At 37.0% G+C, this 22,691-nt stretch overlaps 1 protein-coding gene across 1 annotated transcript in view; it reads left to right on the top strand.

Moving 5' to 3' along the window:
• Positions 1-22,691, top strand: part of lap3 (leucine aminopeptidase 3) — a 35,595-nt gene that overhangs the window by 3,165 nt on the left and 9,739 nt on the right. Inside the window, exons 2-10 of the mRNA XM_039751539.1 lie at positions 6,622-6,737; positions 7,321-7,375; positions 8,050-8,155; positions 9,712-9,871; positions 14,432-14,596; positions 16,296-16,454; positions 18,658-18,782; positions 21,145-21,233; positions 21,755-21,857. Coding sequence (XP_039607473.1) covers positions 6,622-6,737; positions 7,321-7,375; positions 8,050-8,155; positions 9,712-9,871; positions 14,432-14,596; positions 16,296-16,454; positions 18,658-18,782; positions 21,145-21,233; positions 21,755-21,857 — 1,078 coding nt within the window. The remainder of the gene's footprint in view (positions 1-6,621; positions 6,738-7,320; positions 7,376-8,049; positions 8,156-9,711; positions 9,872-14,431; positions 14,597-16,295; positions 16,455-18,657; positions 18,783-21,144; positions 21,234-21,754; positions 21,858-22,691) is intronic.

Consider the following 22,691-nt stretch of genomic DNA (forward strand, 5'->3'; position numbering starts at 1 on the left):
CACCCCGGTCTGCCAATCCAGAGGCACTGTCCCGATGTCCATGCGATGTTGCAGAGACGTGTCAACCAAGACAGTCCTACAACATCCAGAGCCTTAAGGAACTCCGGGCGATCTCATCCACCCCGGGCCCTGCCACCAAGGAGTTTTTGACCACCTTGGTGACTTCAGTCCCAGAGATGGGAGAGCCCACCTCAGAGTCCCCAGGCTCTGCTTCCTCATTGGAAGGCATGTTAGTGGGATTGAGGAGGTCTTCAAGTACTCCTCCCACCGACCACAACGTCCGAAGTCGAGGTCAGCAGCGCACCATCCCCACTATATACGGTGTTGACACTGCACTGCTTCCCTCCTGAGACGCCGGACGGTGGACCAGAATCTCCTCGAAGCCGTCCAAAGTCGCTCTCCATGGCCTCTCAAACTCCTCCCATGCCCGAAGTTTTCGCCTCAGCAACACCCGAGGCCGCGTTCCGCTTGGCCTGCCGGTACCTATCAGCTGCCTCCAGAGACCCACAGGACAAAAAGTCCTATAGGACTCCTTCTTCAGCTTGACGGCATCCCTCACCGCCGGTGTCCACCAACGGGTTCGGGGATTGCCGCCACGACAGGCACCGACCACCTTGCGGCCACAGCTCCGTCAGCCGCCTCAACAATAGAGGCACGGAACATGGCCCATTCGGACTCAATGTCCCCACCTCCCTCGGGGCGTGGTTGAAGTTCTGCCGGAGGTGGGAGTTGAAGCTACTTCTGACAGGGGACTCTGCCAGCCGTTCCCAGCAGACCCTCACAACACGCTTGGGCCTACCAGGTCTGACCGGCATCTTCCCCACCATCGAAGCCAACTCACCACCAGGTGGTGATCAGTTGACAGCTCGCCCCTCTCTTCACCCGAGTGTCCAAGACATATGGCGCAAGTCCGGCGACACGACCACAAAGTCGATCATCGACCTGAGGCCTAGGGTGTCCTGGTGCCAAGTGCACATATGAACACCCTTATGCTTGAACATGGTGTTCGTTATGGACAATCCGTGGCGAGCACAGAAGTCCAATAACAAAACACCGCTCGGGTTCAGATCGGGGGGGCATTCCTCCCAATCACGCCCTTCCAGGTCTCACTGTCATTGCCCACGTGAGCATTGAAGTCTCCCAGCAAAACGAGGGAATCCCAGAAGGTATGCCCTCTAGCACCCCTCCAGAGACTCCAAAAAGGGTGGATACTCCAAACTGCTGTTCGGTGCATACGCACAAACAACAGTCAGGACCCTTCCCCCACCCGAAGGCGGAGGGAGGCCACCCTCTCGTCCACCGGGTAAACCCCAATGCACAGGCTCCAGTGGGGCAATAAGTATGCCCACACCTGCTCGGCGCCTCACCGGGGCAACTCCAGAGTGGTAGAGAGTCCAGCCCCTCTCAAGGAGATTGGTTCCAGAGTCCAAGCTGTGCGTCGAGGTGAGTCCGACTATATCTAGCCGGAACCTCTCGACCTCGCACTAGCTCAGGCTCCTTCCCTTCAGAGAGGTGACATTCCACGTCCCAAGAGCCAGTTTCTGTAGCCGAGGATCAGACCGCCAAGGTCCCCGCCTTCGGCCACCACCCAACTCACATTGCACCCAACCTCCTTGGCCCCTCCCATAGGTGGTGAGCCCATGGGGAGGAGGACCCACGTTACCTCTTCGGCTGTGCCCGCCGAGCCCCATGGGTGCAGGCCCGCCACCAGGCGCCGCCATCGAGCCCCACCTCCAGGCCTGGCTCCAGAGGGGGGCCCCGGTGACCCGCGTCCGGGCAAGGGAAAACGTTGTCCACAGTTTTTATTTTTCATTGGAGGTTTATTGAACCGCTCTTTGTCTCATCCCTCACCCAGGACCAGTTTGCCTTGGGTGGCCCTACCAGCGGCATAAAGCCCCGGACAACATAGCTCCTAGGATCATTGGGACACGCAAACCCCTCCACCACGATAAGGTGACGGTTCAAGGAGGAGACATTTTCATTTTTTTATTTTTTAATTTGCTCTGTTTTGTGTTTCTTTGTCATCTCCTTTGTCTTCTAATCCTTTGCCATACTTTTTTTTTTTTGTCTCTTTCATCTAAAACAAAGCTTGTCTCTGTGTTATTGATCATTACCAGTTCAGTTGTTTTGGAGTACAGTAATTGCTTTTCCTCTATCACTGTTCATAATTGGATTTGATTTATAAGAATATTACTTTATCATCTAAGAACTCCAATTACCAATTTACAACTTAAATTTATACCCTGCTTATATTTAGTGCCCCACAGACATTTTGCTATGGGCTTTTTAGCTGACCCACTGTCAGAATAGAAAAAGCTATTCTTTCTTGGCACAATCTCCTGGTACACTATCCTTTAATCTGGGACAATCCTCTGTTTTTAATCTTATAATCGTATTTAATATCTTTTTAATCTTGTGAAATATTTATTGGTCTATTGTTTGAATTATTTGAGGAACATATTAAAGGTGCATCCAGCGCATATCTTCTGTGCAACTTGCCCATAGCTATACAGAGGAGAGGTGTAATCCATTGTCCCACGTAGGTTTTTATTTTTTCTCTGCCTCATTTCCTTTGTTTTTTTTTTTGATAACATTGTGCCTGCCATTCCAGGATTATATGTGTTCATTTAAGGCTAGGTGTGACTGGTGACTCGGGTCATGAGTTGGGCATTATGGGGTGGCAGTTTTAGTGTTATATTATAATGTGCTTTACTGTGTTCTGTAATGATTGCTCATGATTTTCATACCACTAATAAAAATGTTGATCACAAAAAAATAATATAGCATGACTTTGTAAGTTGCCTTTGGTAAGGGGGTCAGCTAAATACATAGTACAAAAATGAAAATAATTGTTTACAAAACACACATCAGATATCCACTTCAGAGTTATCATCAAATATTTTTAAAATGCGAAAGTGTCCTAAAATGATTTTTGCTGCATATAATGTGTAAAGCTACATGTTAAAATAAATAAAGGCCAAATTTTGCATCAAGACTTTGCAGATGTAGGAGACGTTTCTGCATTTGGACTTAAAACTTTCTAAATTTTAAATTTTTTATTTCAAGTCATTTTAGATGCTACTAGATAACTGTATAGTGTACCATTGGTAAAAAATACTTTTTGAGATCTCATTAATTTCAATGTATAGTTACATTTTTAAGATGGTAAAAACAATTCAAAAGTTTCTGTCTGAGCAGCAGGCAGTATGTTACTGGAAAGAAAACAATTATCATACTGGGGACTTTTTATTACTGCTACATTAGAATTGCAGAGCTTGAGATAGACAGTATGCCGACATTACTGTAATGATTAAATTGTTCTTATGAAGAAGAATAATTCATGAACTTTAGGAGACTATGAAAGCCTGGAATTCAGTTAAACATTCCCCTCATAAAGCTGACTTTGGAATCGTATTCAACATCAGTATTTCATGCCTAACCTGGATCTGCTAAGACCTTGACCACAGAATTAATTTCAAGAATGTTGGTGGGTGGGATTGTTGCAGTTGATTTGAGCCTCACTTGTGAGAGGTTTTTTTTTTTTTATCATGATGGTCCAGCTGAACTTTTTTACATTCAAAAGGCTGAAACACTTATGGTAAAATGTTAAAAATACTCACTTGGAGGGTTATATGACAGGGCAAATAGCTTGGCATGTTTCAATCCAAATTAAGTAAAGTGTCTGTCTAAGTGGATATTGCTTAAGTGTTTGTCCGTTCTCCCATGATAGTTGTTTTACTCACAGTTTATAGGGAAAACTCAGAGGTTGGTGGCAGGATTGGCAATCCAACCAGTGTTTTTAAAAAACAAACTCACACTGTTCCATTGTGGTGCTGAGATGTCACCCGTTGCACGTCTGCACTCGGGTCCCAATCTGTGTGGTTTGTCATGTGGTGGGTGCAGCAACTCACTGTAATAAGCGCATGCTCCCATCCCTTGTATGCTGTGCATGTTTGCATTCAGGTCCATTCGCTATTATCTGGTTTCATCAAGTTATTTATTAACACATTCATTATGTGTGGAAAATAAGGTTAGTTTAAAAATAAATCTTTGGTGTCTGTCTGCATTAAACATTAATCTATGGTTTAGTCCAAACCATTCAGTTCGTTGTGACTGAATGTGAGTGACTATTAACAGTGATTATAGTCATTAATAAGAAATCTTCTTAGAGAAGTCTGGCTTTATCATGGAGATATGCTTCTTAGGCAGATTGGATCGACCACTAAATATACCATACTGTATTTCATTTTAGCAGTATGTGATAAAAATGAATGAACTACTAAAATTATTTTTATCAATGAAAAACATATATATATATATATTTATCCTATTCTGTGTTTATTCTCCTTTACAGTTTTCTGGATCCCATCAGTAAAGACTCCTAAAATGTCCAGTGATCTTCATCATAAAACCATAATAATAGATAAAATCAACCAAATTAAACAAAATATACACACACTGTAGTTGAAGTCCTGATTTAAATGCTGAACATAGTAAAATACTTTGCTGTAAATATTTAAACAGTATTTTTTAAAACAGCAATATTTTTAGGGATTGGTCAACATACACACACAATACCCACAAATATTTGTTATACTGACTTTCATCTAGTAAAGAGTAAGGAATGTATGAAGTATACAATTGTATTAAATTTCTTTTCAAAAATAGGAACAATAAAACATTTTACACATTTAGTGTGTTTAATAGATAAAGCAAATATTTCTAATTCATAACATGCACACTTTTTCATCTGTGTAGTCTTCAAAATATGGGAGAGCAATTTGTTTCATTGAAGAGTTCCTTTATTTGACACTCATTTTACTTCTCCCCACACCATTAAAACTGAATTAAAGAAGTTAATTGATTGAATGGACAGATTTTTGTTGGTTTTGACAAAAACCTATTGCAGTTCAGCCAAGCTTTTCTTAGTCACTTAAGTAAACTGAAGTTGATTTGGAAAGTATTTGGTCTCCTTCACGTTCTGCACACTTTTTATGGTGTTGTTGATTTAATTTTAATGGATAAATTTAGCATTTTTTGCCTATCAACAATCTAAAGCCTGTAATGACAAATTTATTTAAAATCAAATATTGAAATCTCACATGAATACAAGTATTCAGACCCTTAGTTCAGTAATTTGAAGTCCCTTTTCCAGCAATTATAACTGAGTCTTCTTGAGTAAGTCTCTACATATATGCACACCTGGATTTAGGCAGTTATCCCATTCTTATTGTCAAGCTCAGTTAGGTTGGATGGAAAGCACCTGTAAACTGCCATCCTCAGGTCAATGGCAGATGTTATGTGTTCATTGTCTCCAACAGACCATCACTGACCCATCACCAAACCGGTCATGCTGAATGATGTTACTGGGAGCATAATGATTTCCATTGCTTCTCCAGGCCCTTTCACATCTATCACATGTGCTCAGGGTGAACCTGCTCTCGTCTGTGAAATGCACAAGGCACCAGTGGTGGACCTGCCAATTCTGGTTTTCTATGGTAAATGCTAATCGAGCTCCACGGTGCCAGGCAGTGAGCACAGGGCCCACTAAAGGATGTCAGGCCCTTAGGCCACCCTCATGAAGTCTGTTTCTGATTGTTTGGTCAGAGACATTCACACCAGTGGCCTGCTGGAGGTAATTTTGTAGGGCTCTGGCAGTGCTCATCTTGTTCCTCCTTGCCCGAAGGAGCAGATACCGGACATGCTGATGGGTTAAGGACCTTCTACAGCCCTGTCCATCTCTCCTAGAGTAATTGCCTGTCTCCTGGAATCTCCTCTATGCTCTTGAGACTGTGCTGGGAGATAAAGCAAACCTTCTGGCAATGGCACATATTGTGCCATCCTGGAGAAGTTGGACTACCTGTGCAACCTCTGTAGGGTCCAAGTATCGCCTCATGCTACCAGTAATGACACTGACCGTAGCCAAATGCAAACCTAGTGAAAAAACAGTCAGAAAAGACGAGGAGAGAAAAATGTGAGTGGCCTCCACCTGTTAAACATTCCTGTTTTGGGGTCTGTCACATTGTTGCCCCTCTAATGCACCTGTTGTTAATTTCATTAACACCAAAGCAGCTGAAACTGATTAACAACCCCTCTGCTACTTAAATGACCACCTCAATATTCTAAAAGTCTCATTGAATTGATGCTATACTCTGATTAAAAGTGCTACTTTAATTTTTCTGAGAAGTGTGTGTGTATATATGGATGTATTATATATAATATATAATATGGTAAATCCCTCTTTATCCCGTCAATGGAGTCTATTCTAGCAGAACTAGATACAAGACAAGAAATGGCCCTGGACCAGCAAAAAGCTTATCGCATAACATAAACCTACTCTAGTTGACTAAAAACACAAAATTCAAGAGGATAAATTCATTAAGTCAGTGCACACCTACATATACTGTATAAGCATTGACTGAGGCAAATTTAGCAAAAAACTCTAACAAATCTTTAAATATTGGCTATTGTGATTTAGACTGATTTACATTATTCTGTCATAATATGTTAGTTTTGAGGTGTGTAATGCAGTGTCACTCCTTATCAGAAATCTTATTTTACTTTTGTTGTAAATTTCTATGTAGCTCTAACAGTGTAAACATATTCTATTTCTTTGTATAGGGTCTTGTTCTTGGTGTTTATGACAAAGAAAAAGACGAAAACAGCTTAAAATTTACAGAAGCAGGAGAGGCGTTTGATATGTCTGTCTCAGGAAGGCTTCGTGAGCTCTTAACAGTGTGAGTAAAGGAAGTCTTTTTATTGAAATAAATTATTTTTGTTGGATTTTTTGATTATGTTTTACTTTTTTGCACTTTGTCTCTGAGATAATAAATTATTGGCCTTATGAAATACTGATGAGATAGGTACTTCTATTGTGACTGTTATTCCCCAATGTATTTATCAGCGATCTGCAGTAATAGTGTTGTTTCTTCTAGAGCTGAATTTAGGGTTAGTAGAAAGCATCAAACTGAATTAAACATGATGGCAATTCTGTAAATGCAGGCATGCCTACAAGATTTTTGACAGCAACTGAGGTTACTTAAAATTTACATAGACAATGTCGAAACAAGTCAGTAAAGTGGTGAGAGTGACAGTTTGGTTGGACTGTTAAGAAGATTTTATCATATACTGCAGTGTTACTTTGATAAACGTCTTATCTAAATAATATGTCCTCTAAATCCTTAATTTATGGAATATTGTTTTGTAATAGTGATCTGAAAAAGTTCTTATATTAACTGCTGATGAAAATAATCATATCCATTCTCATTGTATAACAGATTATATTTTTAAAGTTTAAAACTGTTTTTCATTTATATTTAGATCTGGACCTGCACTGACACAGGGGAAAAGTCGAGTTTTCCATGCTGTGCGCCAGGTATGCACTATTTTTTTCTTTTTCATCTTGACTTTAGAATCAGGGTAGAATGCAAATAAAATGACTGCACAGTTAGTAATAATATCTGCTAACATACACTTGTATTTAAAAAAAAAAAAAATCACAAAAGATATGAGTAGTGTATGGACTAATGTGAAACAATCATATCTTCTTGAAATAAACTATTGTTGAACTCTGAGGAGAACTCCTACAGATGTAAAGAGAATGTGTAGGTAAACCTTCATGGACATTGTTAGGAGTCCACACATTTTAGCAAAACAAACTGTTCTGGGACCCAAGTCCAGGTGCCTGATGCCATGAGACAGCAGCAATAACCTCTACAATTATGCTGCCTAGATGGGGAATAATAATTCCAAAAAAACAATATCCATTTTGTATATTGTGGGCATGCATGGAGTTCATACAATAATGCTTGCCTCCATTTAAAATGCATTTTTATGATATTTTATTTTCCTCTACTTTTGGAACATGTTTTGCTGAGGTTAGTGTTAAATTAATTATGCATTTTTTTATATAATTTGCTGAAGTACTGTATTGCAGGTTTTACATGAGTCAATCTGTAAACTTAAGGTTAAAAATTATCAGTGTGTTTTGCACTTTACATAGCCAGACAGTTTAGTTTTTTTTTGTTTTTTTTAAACTCTTATTTGCAGGATTTTCCAAGTGTGGCTGTTGTTGGTCTTGGTAAATCTTCAGCTGCATTTTGCAACCAGGAAAACTGGGACAGTAAAAAAGTGAACATCCGTAATGCTGTCTCAGGTAATTTTACTGTGATCTTTTATCTTTTGCATGTTTTATCTTGTTGGAACTTGCAGCAAATATAAATTGAAGATTACTGTCATGCTATGTTTTTTCTGAAGTTGCATTACATAATTAAAATACATTTACAGATTTCTTGTGACATCTTAGAGCTAATATTCTTCTATTATGTTTGGCCTTGTTATACTTTAGTTTGGTTAAAGAATGTAAACAAATATGTAATATGTATACAAGGTAGGAAAGTTTTTGAGCGTGACCTTTTAAAAGGAACACCAGTGAAACCAAGCAAATTTTATTTACAGCACACTAATATATTTGTTTTAAAGTTCATAAAATTTTTCAGTGTCACTTCATTAAAACATTTGTCTGTCCTGTGCAACCACTATTCCTAGCTAACTTGACATCATTAAAATAGCATGTCCCATGAAATTTGACCTTCACATTAAGGAGCAGGTGGCAGTAACACATGGCCAGCAGTCACCTGTGACATCTTTCTAAATCCACGGTTTTGCAGAGCAGTGTTTTCAACCCATACAGTGAGAGCAGAGGCATTGCCATAAAACAGAAGGGCGATAGTCCCCATCATTCTTTGCTACTTTCCCAATAACGTCCAAAAACAGCAAAGCTAATCTGCATAATATGAACTGGATATGTGGAGCTTTTTAGGCATATAATCAATATGGACTACATCATAAAATATTGTGTACATAATCGCGCCTCAACTAAATTGGGCCTTGTATTTTTTTTGGTATTGAACAATTACCTTGCTTCTGATTTATTTGTTGTTTGTAACCTGAGATATAATGATGTATCGCTAGTTATGGAATGCTACTTAAATTAATCCTAGTCTTTATTCATTCATTAACTAAAGATTCTCCTTGGAACAGTGAATATGATGATGCTTCCTTCTAGGAGTGAACTTTCTGGGGACATTCTAGGCCCAGCATGCGCAGGCCTTGCTCATGCGTAAATGTTCATAAAGAGTGAATTTAAATGACCATTGATGTTCAGTTTAGTGTCTGTTATCTGAAAGTGGTTTTGTTTGAAGACAATTAAGGCCATTTTCATTGAAAAGCAAGGAAATAATTTTATTCTAACAAGAAAATACATATGCATTGGATGTTACAATTATGCAATTTTGCTAAGCACAGCAGAAAATACATTGACTCTTGATGATGATATGTGCTAATGGTTCATTCCAAAATAGTGTATATTACCATTCATTTAATCAATCTGTTTAAATTTTCAATTAATTTTCTGACCCGTTTAATCCAAGTCAGGGTCATGATAAACCGAAACTTCTCCCATAATAGGATTTGGGAGAGAAAAAATGGAGTATCTGGAAATAAATCCAAATAGAAAATGACTATGGATGAATTTGAACCTAGTGTCCTTTTAGCTGTGAAGCTAAGCTATAATGCATACAACTATTTGCCAACAATTTTGGTCTTTATAATAAAAAATACACTTTGAAAGAAGTTGAAAAATATTTTAAGGTTGTGTGTGTGTGTTTAAGAAGTATATTTACATTTCTGGTTCTGTTTTGGGAATAACAGTTGGGTGCCGGCAGCTCCAAGATCTGGAAATCCCTACAATAGAAGTGGATCCTTGTGGTGATGCCCAGTCAGCTGCAGAAGGAGCTATATTAGGTCTGTTTGAATATGATGAATTGAAGCAGAGAAAGAAAACTGTTGTTGCAGCACAGCTTCATGGAAGGTAAAAGTAATGGTTTTGGAATGCTTGCTGATACAGTTCTAATACATATATAAATTTAAAAAAAATATATACAGTATTATGATGCACGATCATGTATACATTGTTCTATGTCACTCGATCAGTTTTTTGAACAGATATATTCCTCCATAAATATTTGTGTGTGTGTGTGTAATCCCCTTTAATAAAACTCCTGTGTGCGTCCAGGAGTCCGTGTGTGTGTCTTCTGGTGAAGTGCGCATGTGCGGGGCCGCAACGCACATCGCACCGTGCCGCGCTCATGCACACAGCACCTTGGTCACACACACACTGGAAGCTGGAAGCTGGGCACACAGTGAATGGCATTGCCGCAGCAGTGCATGATATCGTCATCATCATCATCCTCTTTAATAAAACCCCTGTGTGCGTCCAGGTGTCCGTGTGTGTGTGTGTGTGTGTGTGTGTGTGTGTGTGTGTGTCTGTCTTCTGGTGAAGTGAGCATGCGCGGGGCCACATGGCACATGTTCAGTCTCTTCCTGTGCATTCCCTGTGTGTGCAGAGAGAGAGAGAGAGAGAGAGACGCACACACAAGTGCGTGCGCACGAGAGACAGACACAAACACACACACACACACACACAGAGACAGGCCCGCATGGGGGACAGACATGCATACGCACACATGCACGTAGGCAGGCACGCGACAGAGACAGACAAGCTCACGCGCACACACACACACACACACGCAGGCCCGCCACAGAGACAGGCACGCACACACACACACACACACACGGGACAGAGTCAGACACACACAGGCGCACGCGTGCATTGTTGCAATGTTACTTTTCTTGATTGTTTATTAGATTACGGATTTTTCAAATATTCATTTTTTTTCCCTGTGCTTAAAACTCATTATAAAAGGTGTTTTTAGCGACCGGGTCGTAAGGCTATAGCGCAAACTCTTGCAGTGTTAGTTTTCTCTGTTGTTCAAGGTTTTCTTAGTGTTATTCAATGTTTTTACATTTAGTTTACTATTACTGTGTGCATTCAATGGTATGATTAACTATATTTGTGCTTAAAATCTTTAAAAAAATATATATTTACATACAGTTCATATGATCTGGAATGGATTAATTGTATTTACATACAATCCTATGGGGGAAATTACTTCGGTTCCACTGTATTACTGTCTAACAAAATTACAGGCATTTTACGAAAATACAAGCCAGTATTACTGAGAGAGAAAATTAAAGGCACACACACCTGGTGTGGCGGAAGTGCTGAGGTCTAGGGTCTTCCTGGTATTGGGGTCCCCCTGGCGGTAACCCCGGGTCCCTATAGGGTGGAGCTTCCCAGCTCTTTACCCGCGGCCCTTTAGGGCGGTCACCCCCTCGAGGTCTGGAGGAGGCACTAGCCCTCCTCCTGTCTTCTTGGGCGTCCCGGCTGGGTACCACCTCCATCCGGTTGTGACACTATTAGAGCAAAGGATTTCTTTCAGCCTCACCTAAGTGATGTTGTGAATTTGAGCATGTGATAATTGTACTTTGTTTCTAACTTTCCTGTTAACTTCTCACAGTCTATAGGATGATTACTTTTTACCTGCCATTTCTGATGTATGTCATTATACTCTTAGGAATGTCTCTGTATAGTTAAAGTGGATATACAACATACCATACCATTTTCTAAGCTAGCTTAATCCTGAATAGGGTTGTGGAGAGACTGGAGCTTATCCCAGCAGGCACAGGGGGAACACTTACGCACTCACCACACATCCACTAGTGCCAATTTAGTTTTGCAAATCCACTTAATCTGGTTGACTTTGGACTGTTTGAGGAAAGTAGAGCACCCAGAGTACACCCATACAAAAAGGGGGTTGTATGTATGGTTGGTTGGATGGATGGATAGTCCCTGTGAGCATTCTGGTCAGTATGGCTTTGGTGTGATTGGTCACTTTTACTTTGGTGACACAACGAATAGGAGGTGGAAGTGTGAGAAACATGAAGAGGAGTAAAAATGTATGAGGTATGCTGACAGAGTTGCCTTCAAAGATGGCAAATCATTTTTTATTATTCTAATACTTGCTTTCAATGGATATTGCAGCTAGTGTGTATGTGTATATTATATATAATATACATGCACACCCACAGGGCTATACAAGAAACAAATTGTTTTTTCACTTAACATGTCCGAATTCCAACTCTGTCCATACCCATTCCTGTGTTACGTGGTTTGTTTAAACATATCCTATGAATGAGTATTGGAGTTATATAAAGTTTATAGGGTAATTGTTCAAACACGTCTGAATCATTGTTCAGGCTTCTCATACAGGATGTTGAACAGGTAGGTGTTCTGGGAGAATATATACAATAGCAGTAAAGATAGCAGCAAAAACCACAAGATGTACATGTAACTAGTGGTGGAGCAGTGGGGTTAAAGTAGACTGGATCAGACAAGTGGTAGAAATATTTCTTTAAAAAAGTAAGAACAAATATTCTTCTATACATATTAATTAAATCTGGAACTTCTGTACCCCATGACAACAGCATAAGCAACAATATTGGGATTCCTTATAGGTTGCAATACATTTTTATTAATTTTAAATATTTTTAAGAAAGTACAATGTTACATATTTAAAAAAAATATATAATGAATCTATCTACACACATTTTGTATAGCAAATGCCACGTGAACAATAAGTTAACAATTCTCCACATATTTTTAATGTACAATAAATTTGACAGCAGATGCATGTATGAGTCAGCTCTGTCTGCTCATCCTCTGTTCTATGTCTTTCTTTTTTTCTTTTCTAAAATATTTAGTAGCTTTTCTCTTAATTGTTCCTTTACTGGGTTTCTCAGACATCAATACTTTTATCATTTATTGAAGTAAAAATAAATATTTACTATTAAAATATATATTATTGTTTAATGAATTTTACTAACATTGTAGTACTTTGAATATTCAAAAAGAAGTTAAGAAATGTATCAAAAGAATGGTTTTTGTACTTGTATGTAATGAAATGCATATTCTGTGTGATCATAAATGACTTAAATAAATTTGTAACTCCATATATGTTTGCTTTAACTCCATCATGGATAACTTTTTCACAACACATTTTGAAGTTGGTATATATTTCATCTTCACACACTTCAATGTACTTCCACACAGCAGACATCGTAGTGGGCACGAGCTCTGAAGAATGTTTCAGTTCTTTTCTGCTCATACACACTTGCACAGCAGCTGGTCGTTACGCTACTTTTAACTTGTTTTACCTGCATGTTGGAAAGTCGCAAAGTGCACTAGGCATATGCCCATCTCCCATTTTATATTAAACATAATACCAACTGGCAATTGGAAAGCTATACGCTGGTCTGCCAATTACAGATTGAGCAAAAACCGGTGTATCACTAAAGTGGTTGAAATGCCTGGTAACCAGTGGGCAAAATGTGTTGGTCGGGTGCCTTGAAAGGGAGACCAATGGCAACCTGCCAACCAAAAATAAATACACTAAACCTTTTGCAGAGTGACTTTAATGAAATCCACAACATATGACATAAAAATAACTGAGTAGAAAAATGGTTGTCTTAAGAGCTGTAGTAACTGAAATAAAACCGTAAAATATAATACACGTCCCTATCCAGAATCATGAGGAGCAGGTGTGTTCCGCAACATCACTAGTTAGGGGTATATCGATGTAGGTGTTTTATTTTTATATTATATGGGGCTTTTTTGGAAAAGATGGTAATGTTTTCAGTTTGACCCAGATAGTCTTATTCCTCCTTTATCACTGTAGTTTTCCTTCTTGATAAATAACGGGAGAGAATTGTGCCTAACATTTCCTTTCATAAATATTCATCTTGATGATGATGTAATATTTTTTTTGTAGAATTTTTCTCTAGACAAACCACAACACAGAACAAAATGCAAAAAACACTGCACATCTCATGAATATACAGATTAACAGTCTCCAAAATAAATTTACCTGTGACTGCCAAGCTTGAATTTCTGTGTCTGTCTTTCAGTTTGGGCTTCTCTGCTGGTGGACATAGCTAATTAACTTTCGTTGAGGAAATTATTAATTCAAAGGAAGCAATTTTGCTTTTTGAAATGGCAGAATTAGAAGTTTGACTGAATAGAACTGTTATGATAAGACCTAATTTCGGGCTGCTTGTGAAAGGAATATAGCGGACTTTTAACACGTCATACCTGCTGATTTTTACTAGTTTGTTCAGATCAAGATTTCTATTATACAGCAATAAATGACGGCCCTCTGTGGGCTGTTATGCACCAGTGGATAAATGAATTGTACAGTATTGTAAGCCACAGGGCTGGCATGTGACCTGGCCAATCTTGTTTAGCTACACTAATAAGGTATATTCTCCAGTTTGTGTTTTGATTCATGTTGAACATTTTCTGTATGATAAATAGACTGAATAACAACATGTTTGAAAATTGTCTAATCTAGACTTTTACTCTGTTTTAATAATAATTTGTTTCAGCTGTGGAAGGTCATTATATTATTATTTGGAGATGTGTTGTAAAACTTCTGCCTGTCTGCTAAAGGTTATTAATAATGTTTTCTTGTAGCTCTAACAGTGAATCTTGGCAGAAGGGAGTTCTTTATGCTGAAGGACAAAATTTTGCCCGATATTTAATGGAATCACCAGCAAATCACATGACACCATCATGCTTTGCAAATAAGATCCAGCAGAGACTAAAATCTGTGTCTGATAAGGTAGAAGTCCACATCAGGTACTTTTTATGTTTTACTACTGAACTGAGCTTTTCTCATCTAAAGCGTAAAAATATGCTGGATTAAAAATGTTTACAAGTGGGTGTACAAATCACATTTCATTATTTAGCTTATTTAATTTAAAAGAGACAAAAAACACTTTAGTGCTAAAGTACATGCAAACCAAAACATTCAAAATAACAGATTGCACTTTTTGTAAGTACCAGCTTCAGAAATACACAAACCTGACAAGGATATGTAATTCAGCACAAACAGATATCTATGATTACAGGTGGAATATCTTGTACTTGAAAAGAGACAGCTCCCTTTTATATACCGTGAACAATAGGAGTTCTGCTATGCTCATGTGTGCAGAGACTACCTTTAAGCACTATAAGCCAAACGCTTCTTGGTGATGTTGGCGGAGCTTTCTCTCGCTTAATCCCTACCTTTTGTGAAGCTCCACCATTATAGACCTACCCTTTAATAACAACAGGTTGGATTGTAATGTGAACTGTTCAGGCTTTGGAACTTATAATTAATACAACTATACACCAGCTTTATCTAAAATGGTCTTGACAGTAGTAGTAGTAATTTCAGTAAGGTGAAAAGGAATTGTGTTATGACATCCCATGCATAAAAGCACTGCAGGTGTAAGATACCTAAGATATTTTTGGTTCCTAACAAAAAAAAAAGGTTTCATATTGGAATATGCAGTGTGTATGGTTGTGTTTTTTTTTGTTTTTTTTTTTAGGTTTAAATTTCTAACAATGATGTAATGTAAAATGCTTTTTATGCATACATCAATAACACAATACTTTCTCATTTTCTTAATTCAGTTCTGGGTCACAGAGAGCCTGAAGCAATTCATGAGTCATTTTCATATTGGTTTCCATCCATCCATCCATTTTCCTTAAAAATTATTTTAGTTACAGCCCATTATGAAGAGTGCACATGTTTTGTATCTTTAATTGCCATGGACAAAGTCGTTAGCTTTTTTTTTTTTTTGACATTTTTAAATAGCAGTCTTCTGAGTACATGAAACACTTTACACACTGTACACTTTTTTTACATGTAACAGTTGTTCTCTAAATGTTTTTAAAACTGAAATTTTTAAATAGCAACCAAAGGTTGTGCATTTAAAGAATATATTTGTTAATGCCACATATATGCTGCAGCTCTGCAAGTAACTTTGTGTTTTTGCTATCTGCACATACTTTTTTATTATAAAAAAAATGTTACTAATAATTTAAAAGGATGATTCAGTATATGCTGTACCCTCTAAAAATGTTTTTAGTTACATCTTTTCATCATGGTTTCATTTATAATTATATTACGCTACATTATTTTGTTCATTTTGTTTATTCAGTCTGCAGTGGGCTAGTGCCCTGCCCGGGGTTTGTTACCTGCCTTGCGCCCTGTGTTGGCTAGGATTGGCTCCAGCAGACCCCCGTGACCCTGTAGTTAGGATGTAGCGGGTTGGATAATGGATAGATGGATGGATGTTTATTCAGTTCATTGATTTTCTGCAAAAATTAATTAAAAAAATTTATTTCAAAAATATTACCTATTACAGAGTTTATTGGCAATGTCTTTTTGTATGCAGTGTTTTACCTTTAACATTTAAATTACCATTTATAATGTCTCCAGTTCTTTTTATTTTTAAGATTAAAGATTCATGTTGATCTTCATATGTGTGTGTTTTTTTTTTTTAAACAGGCCAAAGTCTTGGATAGAAGATCAACAGATGGGTTCTTTTCTGAGTGTGTCAAAGGGTTCAGATGAACCACCTGTGTTTGTTGAGGTTCATTACAAAGGGGCAACCAATACAAAGTCTCCACCATTAGTGTTTGTTGGCAAAGGAATAACTTTTGACAGGTAGGACTAATACAATTCTCAGGCCACCTTAAAATATATATAGCTATGATTTTTTTTTTTTAAAAATGTACCACTTTGTTGCTTCATCTTCATTACTGATGAGGTGTTTATGCGGTTTTGAGTGGCTTAAGTTCAGATTCTGTGTAAGTGAGCATATAGGGCTACATATCTTCACTTTAAACACACATACACTATATACAGTATTTCTCTATGTATGTGTTATATAATAATAGTATAATTTGTCATGGATTTTTTAATTAAAGTTTTAAGCCTTTTTAGCAATAGTACAAATATCAATTAGTGCAAAGAAATACCACCACCAAATTGATGATTAAGCATTTTATAAACAATGCCATCCAACATATCGAGTCTCTGTATGAAAAAGTAATGGTCTCTTACTACCTGTATCAATTCAACTTCAGTGCCACTGAGAATAACTTGTGGGTCCTTCATCTGCTCAGAATTAGTATTTCTAAGCTTTGTGTTTAAAAATAAACAAATAAATAAATAAAAATGTCTGGACCTACCTATAACATTGTGCTTTACCAATGATTTAAAAAAATTTCATCATCTACTAAAAGTATTCAAACAGGCCTCCAATGCACCAAATACATGACTTATAATCATTCAGCTTTGTTTATTTTACTTCTTTCATATTGTAAAAGTATGGGAGATTTTTTTTTTCATTTTAATTACTACAATTAAATGTACATCTCACCATTTTTTCTTTGTGCATATCTTAAGCTTTGAAATTATCTGTCTTCAACTTCCAGTGTATGTTTGACCACTTATTTGTAATTGTCAGTATTACTCTTATTTTTTTGTCTTATGTTATACTACAACATGGATGAATAAATGCTTTATGGAAGATTATTCGTACCAAAATTAAATGCAATCGAATGTGTTGGCTAAGTTGTAGTGCGATGCATATGCAGGTTGGATTGCATTTCAATTTGGCATGAATAATCTTGCATAATGTAGGCCTTTTCTTTTGCAATTTAAAATTTTGTTCTGCAAACATATTTGTTTTAAGGTTGCAATGTGTCCCTAAAGCAAACACATTCCTGTTATTTGTATTGCATTCATGTTTGTTATCTCATTGTGATGAGGTGATGTGTGTTTTTTTTTCATTTTGCAAATGTATTGCCTTGTTTTAGTGTGCATTTCTACAGTTCCAACGGATGGATTAAAACTAACCATGTTGTAATCCCCATTGCCAAAAGTTTAAGAACTTGTGTTTCTTTGTTTGATCTTTGTTATTATAAAAGGCAAGGTCTGTCAGGGTTTTGTACTGTATCTGGCATGGGACAAGCAGTGTGAGTCAGTAAACATTTGCCATGAACACATTTTTTTTTAAATTACACAGGATCTTCTTTGCTGCATATGTAGTTATGTTCAGGAGGTTATTGTTTCAATTATCAGAATTACATTGCCATTGGCAATAGATCATTAACAGTGTTCCTTTGAAGCATTATATCCCAGATATATTGGTGTACGATACATATAGTATTTATAAAACATGATTTTGGGTTTTATATTTCGATAATTTAGTATGGCTTAGTCTTCCTTAGAACAGAGGATCTGAAACTCAATCCTGGGAAACCACAATAGGTAAAAGTTTTTCTTCCATCTAGTTTCACATTTACTTATTTTTTACTTTGTTAACTTGCCTTTTTTGTGCTTTTAGTCTGTTTTGAGAAAAAGGTTATTTGTAAGAAATTTTAAATCTCTCTTTTGTAGTGTTTTTCTTTTTCCTGAACAATTTGGTTCCTTATTTGTAAATTGGAATTATTAAAAAATAGCAATAAACAAGACAAATATCACTATAAATTACCCTAAATGACAAAGGGGAGCACGCCTTAAATAACTACATCATTACTACATCATTAAATATATGAGAATAGTCTTAAAAAGCAAGATAAAATTAATCTGTGTAACAGACACATGCTTTACACATTCCTTTAAAAGTGTAACAAACAGCAGTTTCAGTTTTTAAGTTGCCATAAAAAGGCAGACACAGAAAAATGATAGTTTTTCCTGAATTAAGGTATTAGTCAATTAAAGTCAAAAGTTAGTAAGAATGAAAATCTACAGCCATATCAGTTTTCCATCACTGAGCTTTAATTATTCAGCCATTGTTTGGTTAATTAAACCCTTGCTTTGTTCTCTTTTGCACCATAATTATACCTTTTGTATTTATTAGTGGTGGAATTTCCCTGAAGTCTTCTAAAAATATGGATGCAATGAGAGCAGATATGGGAGGAGCAGCCACTGTTTGTTCATCAATTATTACAGCAGCATCTCTGAAGCTCCCCATTAATATTATAGGTATAAGTTATATAAATAATTAACTTTTCATTTTTAGTTATTTTATGTGTTTAGTGTAAAGATTTGAAGATTGTGCTTTTGTAACTGTGTTACCTTAGCATTTTTTATAAAATTATTTTCCAGTTTAATATTGCATTTAATAGTTCTTGCTTTTTGTCAGATTTTGTATATGTTCAGTTTCGTTTATTTATAGTCATATGAAAAAGTTTGGGATCCCCTCTCAGTCTGCATAATAATTGCAAGTTGTGCTTCCCTTTGCCTCTCCTCTTAAGAGTGACAGCATGGGATCCTCAAAGCAACTCTCAAAAGATCTCAAAACAAAGATTGTTCATTATCATGGTTTAGGGGAAGGCTACAAAAAGCTATCTCAGAGGTTTAAACTGTCAGTTTCAATTGTAAGGAATGTAATCAGGAAATGGAAGGCCACAGGCACAGTTGCTGTTAAACCCCGGTCTGGCAGGCCAAGAAAAATACAGGAGTGGCATATGCGCAGGATTGTGAGAATGGTTACAAACAACCCATAGATCACCTCCAAAGACCTGCAAGAACATCTTGCTGCAGATGGTGTATCTGTACATCGTTCTATAATTCAGTACAATTTACACAAAGAACATCTGTATGGCAGGGGGATAAGAAAGAAGCCCTTTCTGCACTCACGCCACAAACAAAGTCACTTGTTGTATGCAAATGCTCATTTAGACAAGCCAGATTCATTTCAGAACAAAGTGCTTTGGACTGATGAGACAAAAATGTAGTTATTTGGTCATAACAAAAAGAGCTTTGCATGGCAGAAGAAGAACACCGCATTCCAAGAAAAACACCTGCTATCTACTGTCAAATTTGGTGGAGGTTCCATTATGCTGTGGGGCTGTGTGGCTAGTTCAGGGGCCCTTGTTAAAGTCGAGGGTCGGATGAATTCAACCCAATATCAACAAATTCTTCGGGATAATGTTCAAGCACCAGTCACAAAGTTGAAGCTACGCAGGGGTTGGATATTCCAACAAGACAATGACCCAAAACACAGTTCGAAATCTACAAAGGCATTCATGCAGAGGGAGAAGTACAATGTTCTGGAATGGCCGTCAGTCCCCTGACTTGAATATCATCAAAAATCTATGGGATGATTTGGAGCAGGCTGTCCATGCTCGGCAGCCATCAAATTTAACTGAATTGGAGGGATTTTGTATTGAAGAATGGTCAAAAATACCTCTATCCAGAATCCAGGCACTCCTCAAAGGCTATAGGAGGTGTCTAGAGGCTGTTATATTTGCAAAAGGAGGCTCAACTAAGTATTGATGTAATATCTGTGTTGGGGTGCCCAAATTTATACACCTGTCTAATTTTGTTATGATGCATATTTTCTGTTAATCCAATAAACTTAATGTCACTACTGAAATACTACTGTTTCCATAAGGCATGTCATTTATTAAAAGGAAGTTGCTACTTTGAAAGCTCAGCCAATGATAAACAAAAATCTAAATAATTAAGAGGGGTTCCCAAACTATTTCATATGACTATATTTTCTGAATACATGTGAAAACCTTTTTTGCGGTAAAAAGTATAACACGTTGGCTGGTTTACATTATGATCAAAAATTAAGGTCTTCATATTACTTATTAATTACAGAGGTACTTAAACACCTTCATTCAGAGATAAATATTGTTTAAAGATGAAAGAGGAATTTACCAGGTCATGTGTCCTTGTAACCATTTCCCAACCCGTTGAATCCGAACACAGGGTCATGGGGGTCTGCTGGAGCCAATCCCAGCCAACACAGGGCGCAAGGCAGGAACCAATCCCGGGCAGGGCGCCAACACACCGCAGGACACACACACCCACACACTAGGGACAACTTAGAATTGCCAATCTACCTAACCTGCTACCACTGCGCCACCGTGCCACCCCTTGTAAAGGTATTTGGGCCTGGAATTTAATAGCAAGTGCTGGCTACTCAAATGTGCAGTTTTCATGTGAAAGAAGAAAAAGTAAGTTGCTGTAGTGCATTACATTTTATAATAAGTATAATTCACAATGTAACATATTTAATTACTTCATTCTAATTAATGATTAATGTAACCAAGGTACTTTTAAAATTAATGTTATCCACACTGCTTGAGAGACACAGGCCCTGTACTTTTTGGATTCATGGTGGCCATTGATGATGTTTAATCCCTTTTTATGACATCGAAGCATTTTGCTGAAGAAAAGTTCCTTAAGTGGATTCACACATAAATGGGGTTTTTTAATAAACTAGGCTTAACTGAGTTTCTCACCCTGTCCTGGTTTTGGGTGTTCATGCAAACACACTCTCTGTCGATTTCTGTATTGAACTTTAGTTTCATGAAGTTGTATTTTTTTTCAGGTCTTGCTCCCCTATGTGAAAATATGCCTAGTGGCAAAGCTAATAAGCCAGGTGATGTCGTTAGGGCAAAAAATGGAAAAACAATCCAGGTATGCAAGCATCCTTTCAGCGATATGACATCTTCTCTGCTTAGACTTTATTTGGTTATTTAGTAAAGACTGGAGTTGTATAAAAGAAATTTTCTGTTCTATATTAGAGCACATTTAATATGTATGTATTCTTTTTGCAAATTAATGTGCAAAATGATTAGTAAAATCAGAAATTTCTTACCCAGTCTCATCTTGTAGCTTTAAATATATATATAATAAATAAATAAATAAATATATATATATATATATATATATATATATATATATATATATATATATATATATATATATATATATAAGGACTTCTCTATGTCTTATATAAGCATGTATTTTATTTCTTCATGATTATTCTTGTCTAGATTTAATTTTCTTTTGTTTTTAGCTATTTCTTTGGCATTTTGTAAAGCATTTCAAGCTACATCTTGTATACAATGTATAAAAATGTTTTTGTTTTTTTTTAATTTAAGAATTAACGTCTGTTTTGTTTAGATATTCCTTCAAACTCTTTTTATATTTTAAAGGTTGATGATACAGATGCTGAAGGTCGGCTGATACTTGCAGATGCTCTTTGTTATGCACATTGTTTCAATCCCAAGGCCATTGTCAATGTTGCAACTTTAACAGGTACCCGCTTTGTTACTTAATAATTTCCAATTGTTGCCTATTGAAATTGTGTGTCGGTTGTGGTCTACATTTATCGATATAAATTTTATGAATTAATATAGTGGTACTGTGGAAATATATAGTTTTTTGTTTTTGGTTTTTTTTTTTTAAATTAATGATAATATACACTTTTTAGAACACAGATTAAATATGTTGCATATTATCCTGACTTAATAAAAATGTTACTGTTCTATTTTACAAATCTAAATCTACTGTATATCTCCTGTCACACCTGAACACAATCCGATACAGTGCCAATGTTTGACATTGGAGCGTACCTACCTTCCGCTTGGCCAGAACTACATTTTTTTTTTTTTAATTGATTTTTATAGTTTGTCCTGTTTCACTACTACATGGTCAGAGCCGCGGGGGACAGCTAGTTATACAGTAGTGTAAATAAAAACAATATATGCTGTATCAGTAACCGTAAACAAACAATATTCACTGATCAAATTTTGCTGTTTCAATTCACTTTTCATTAATGCAGTGTTGTCTATTATTGTTTCTTAACCATGAGCATTTAGAGTTTATGTAGACTCTGACAGTAATTTTGAGCGCCACATTGCCAGTGTTAGGACTTGGATTTGAAACCAACATGTTTTTCTATAGTGCATTTTAATACAAGATAAGTAGCTCAAAGTACTTTACAAGATATGAGGAAAACATACTAAGGATGAATAAATAAATTACTTATGCAAGTTTGTATTCATTTCATAAGCAGCACAATTTGTAGTGTAATAAATTGATAACAATATTTTTTTCTGCCTATTCTCTACCTCTGAAATGTAGTCTGAT

Source organism: Polypterus senegalus, chromosome 4 (genome assembly GCF_016835505.1).
Source record: "Polypterus senegalus isolate Bchr_013 chromosome 4, ASM1683550v1, whole genome shotgun sequence".
Taxonomy (NCBI): domain Eukaryota; kingdom Metazoa; phylum Chordata; class Cladistia; order Polypteriformes; family Polypteridae; genus Polypterus; species Polypterus senegalus.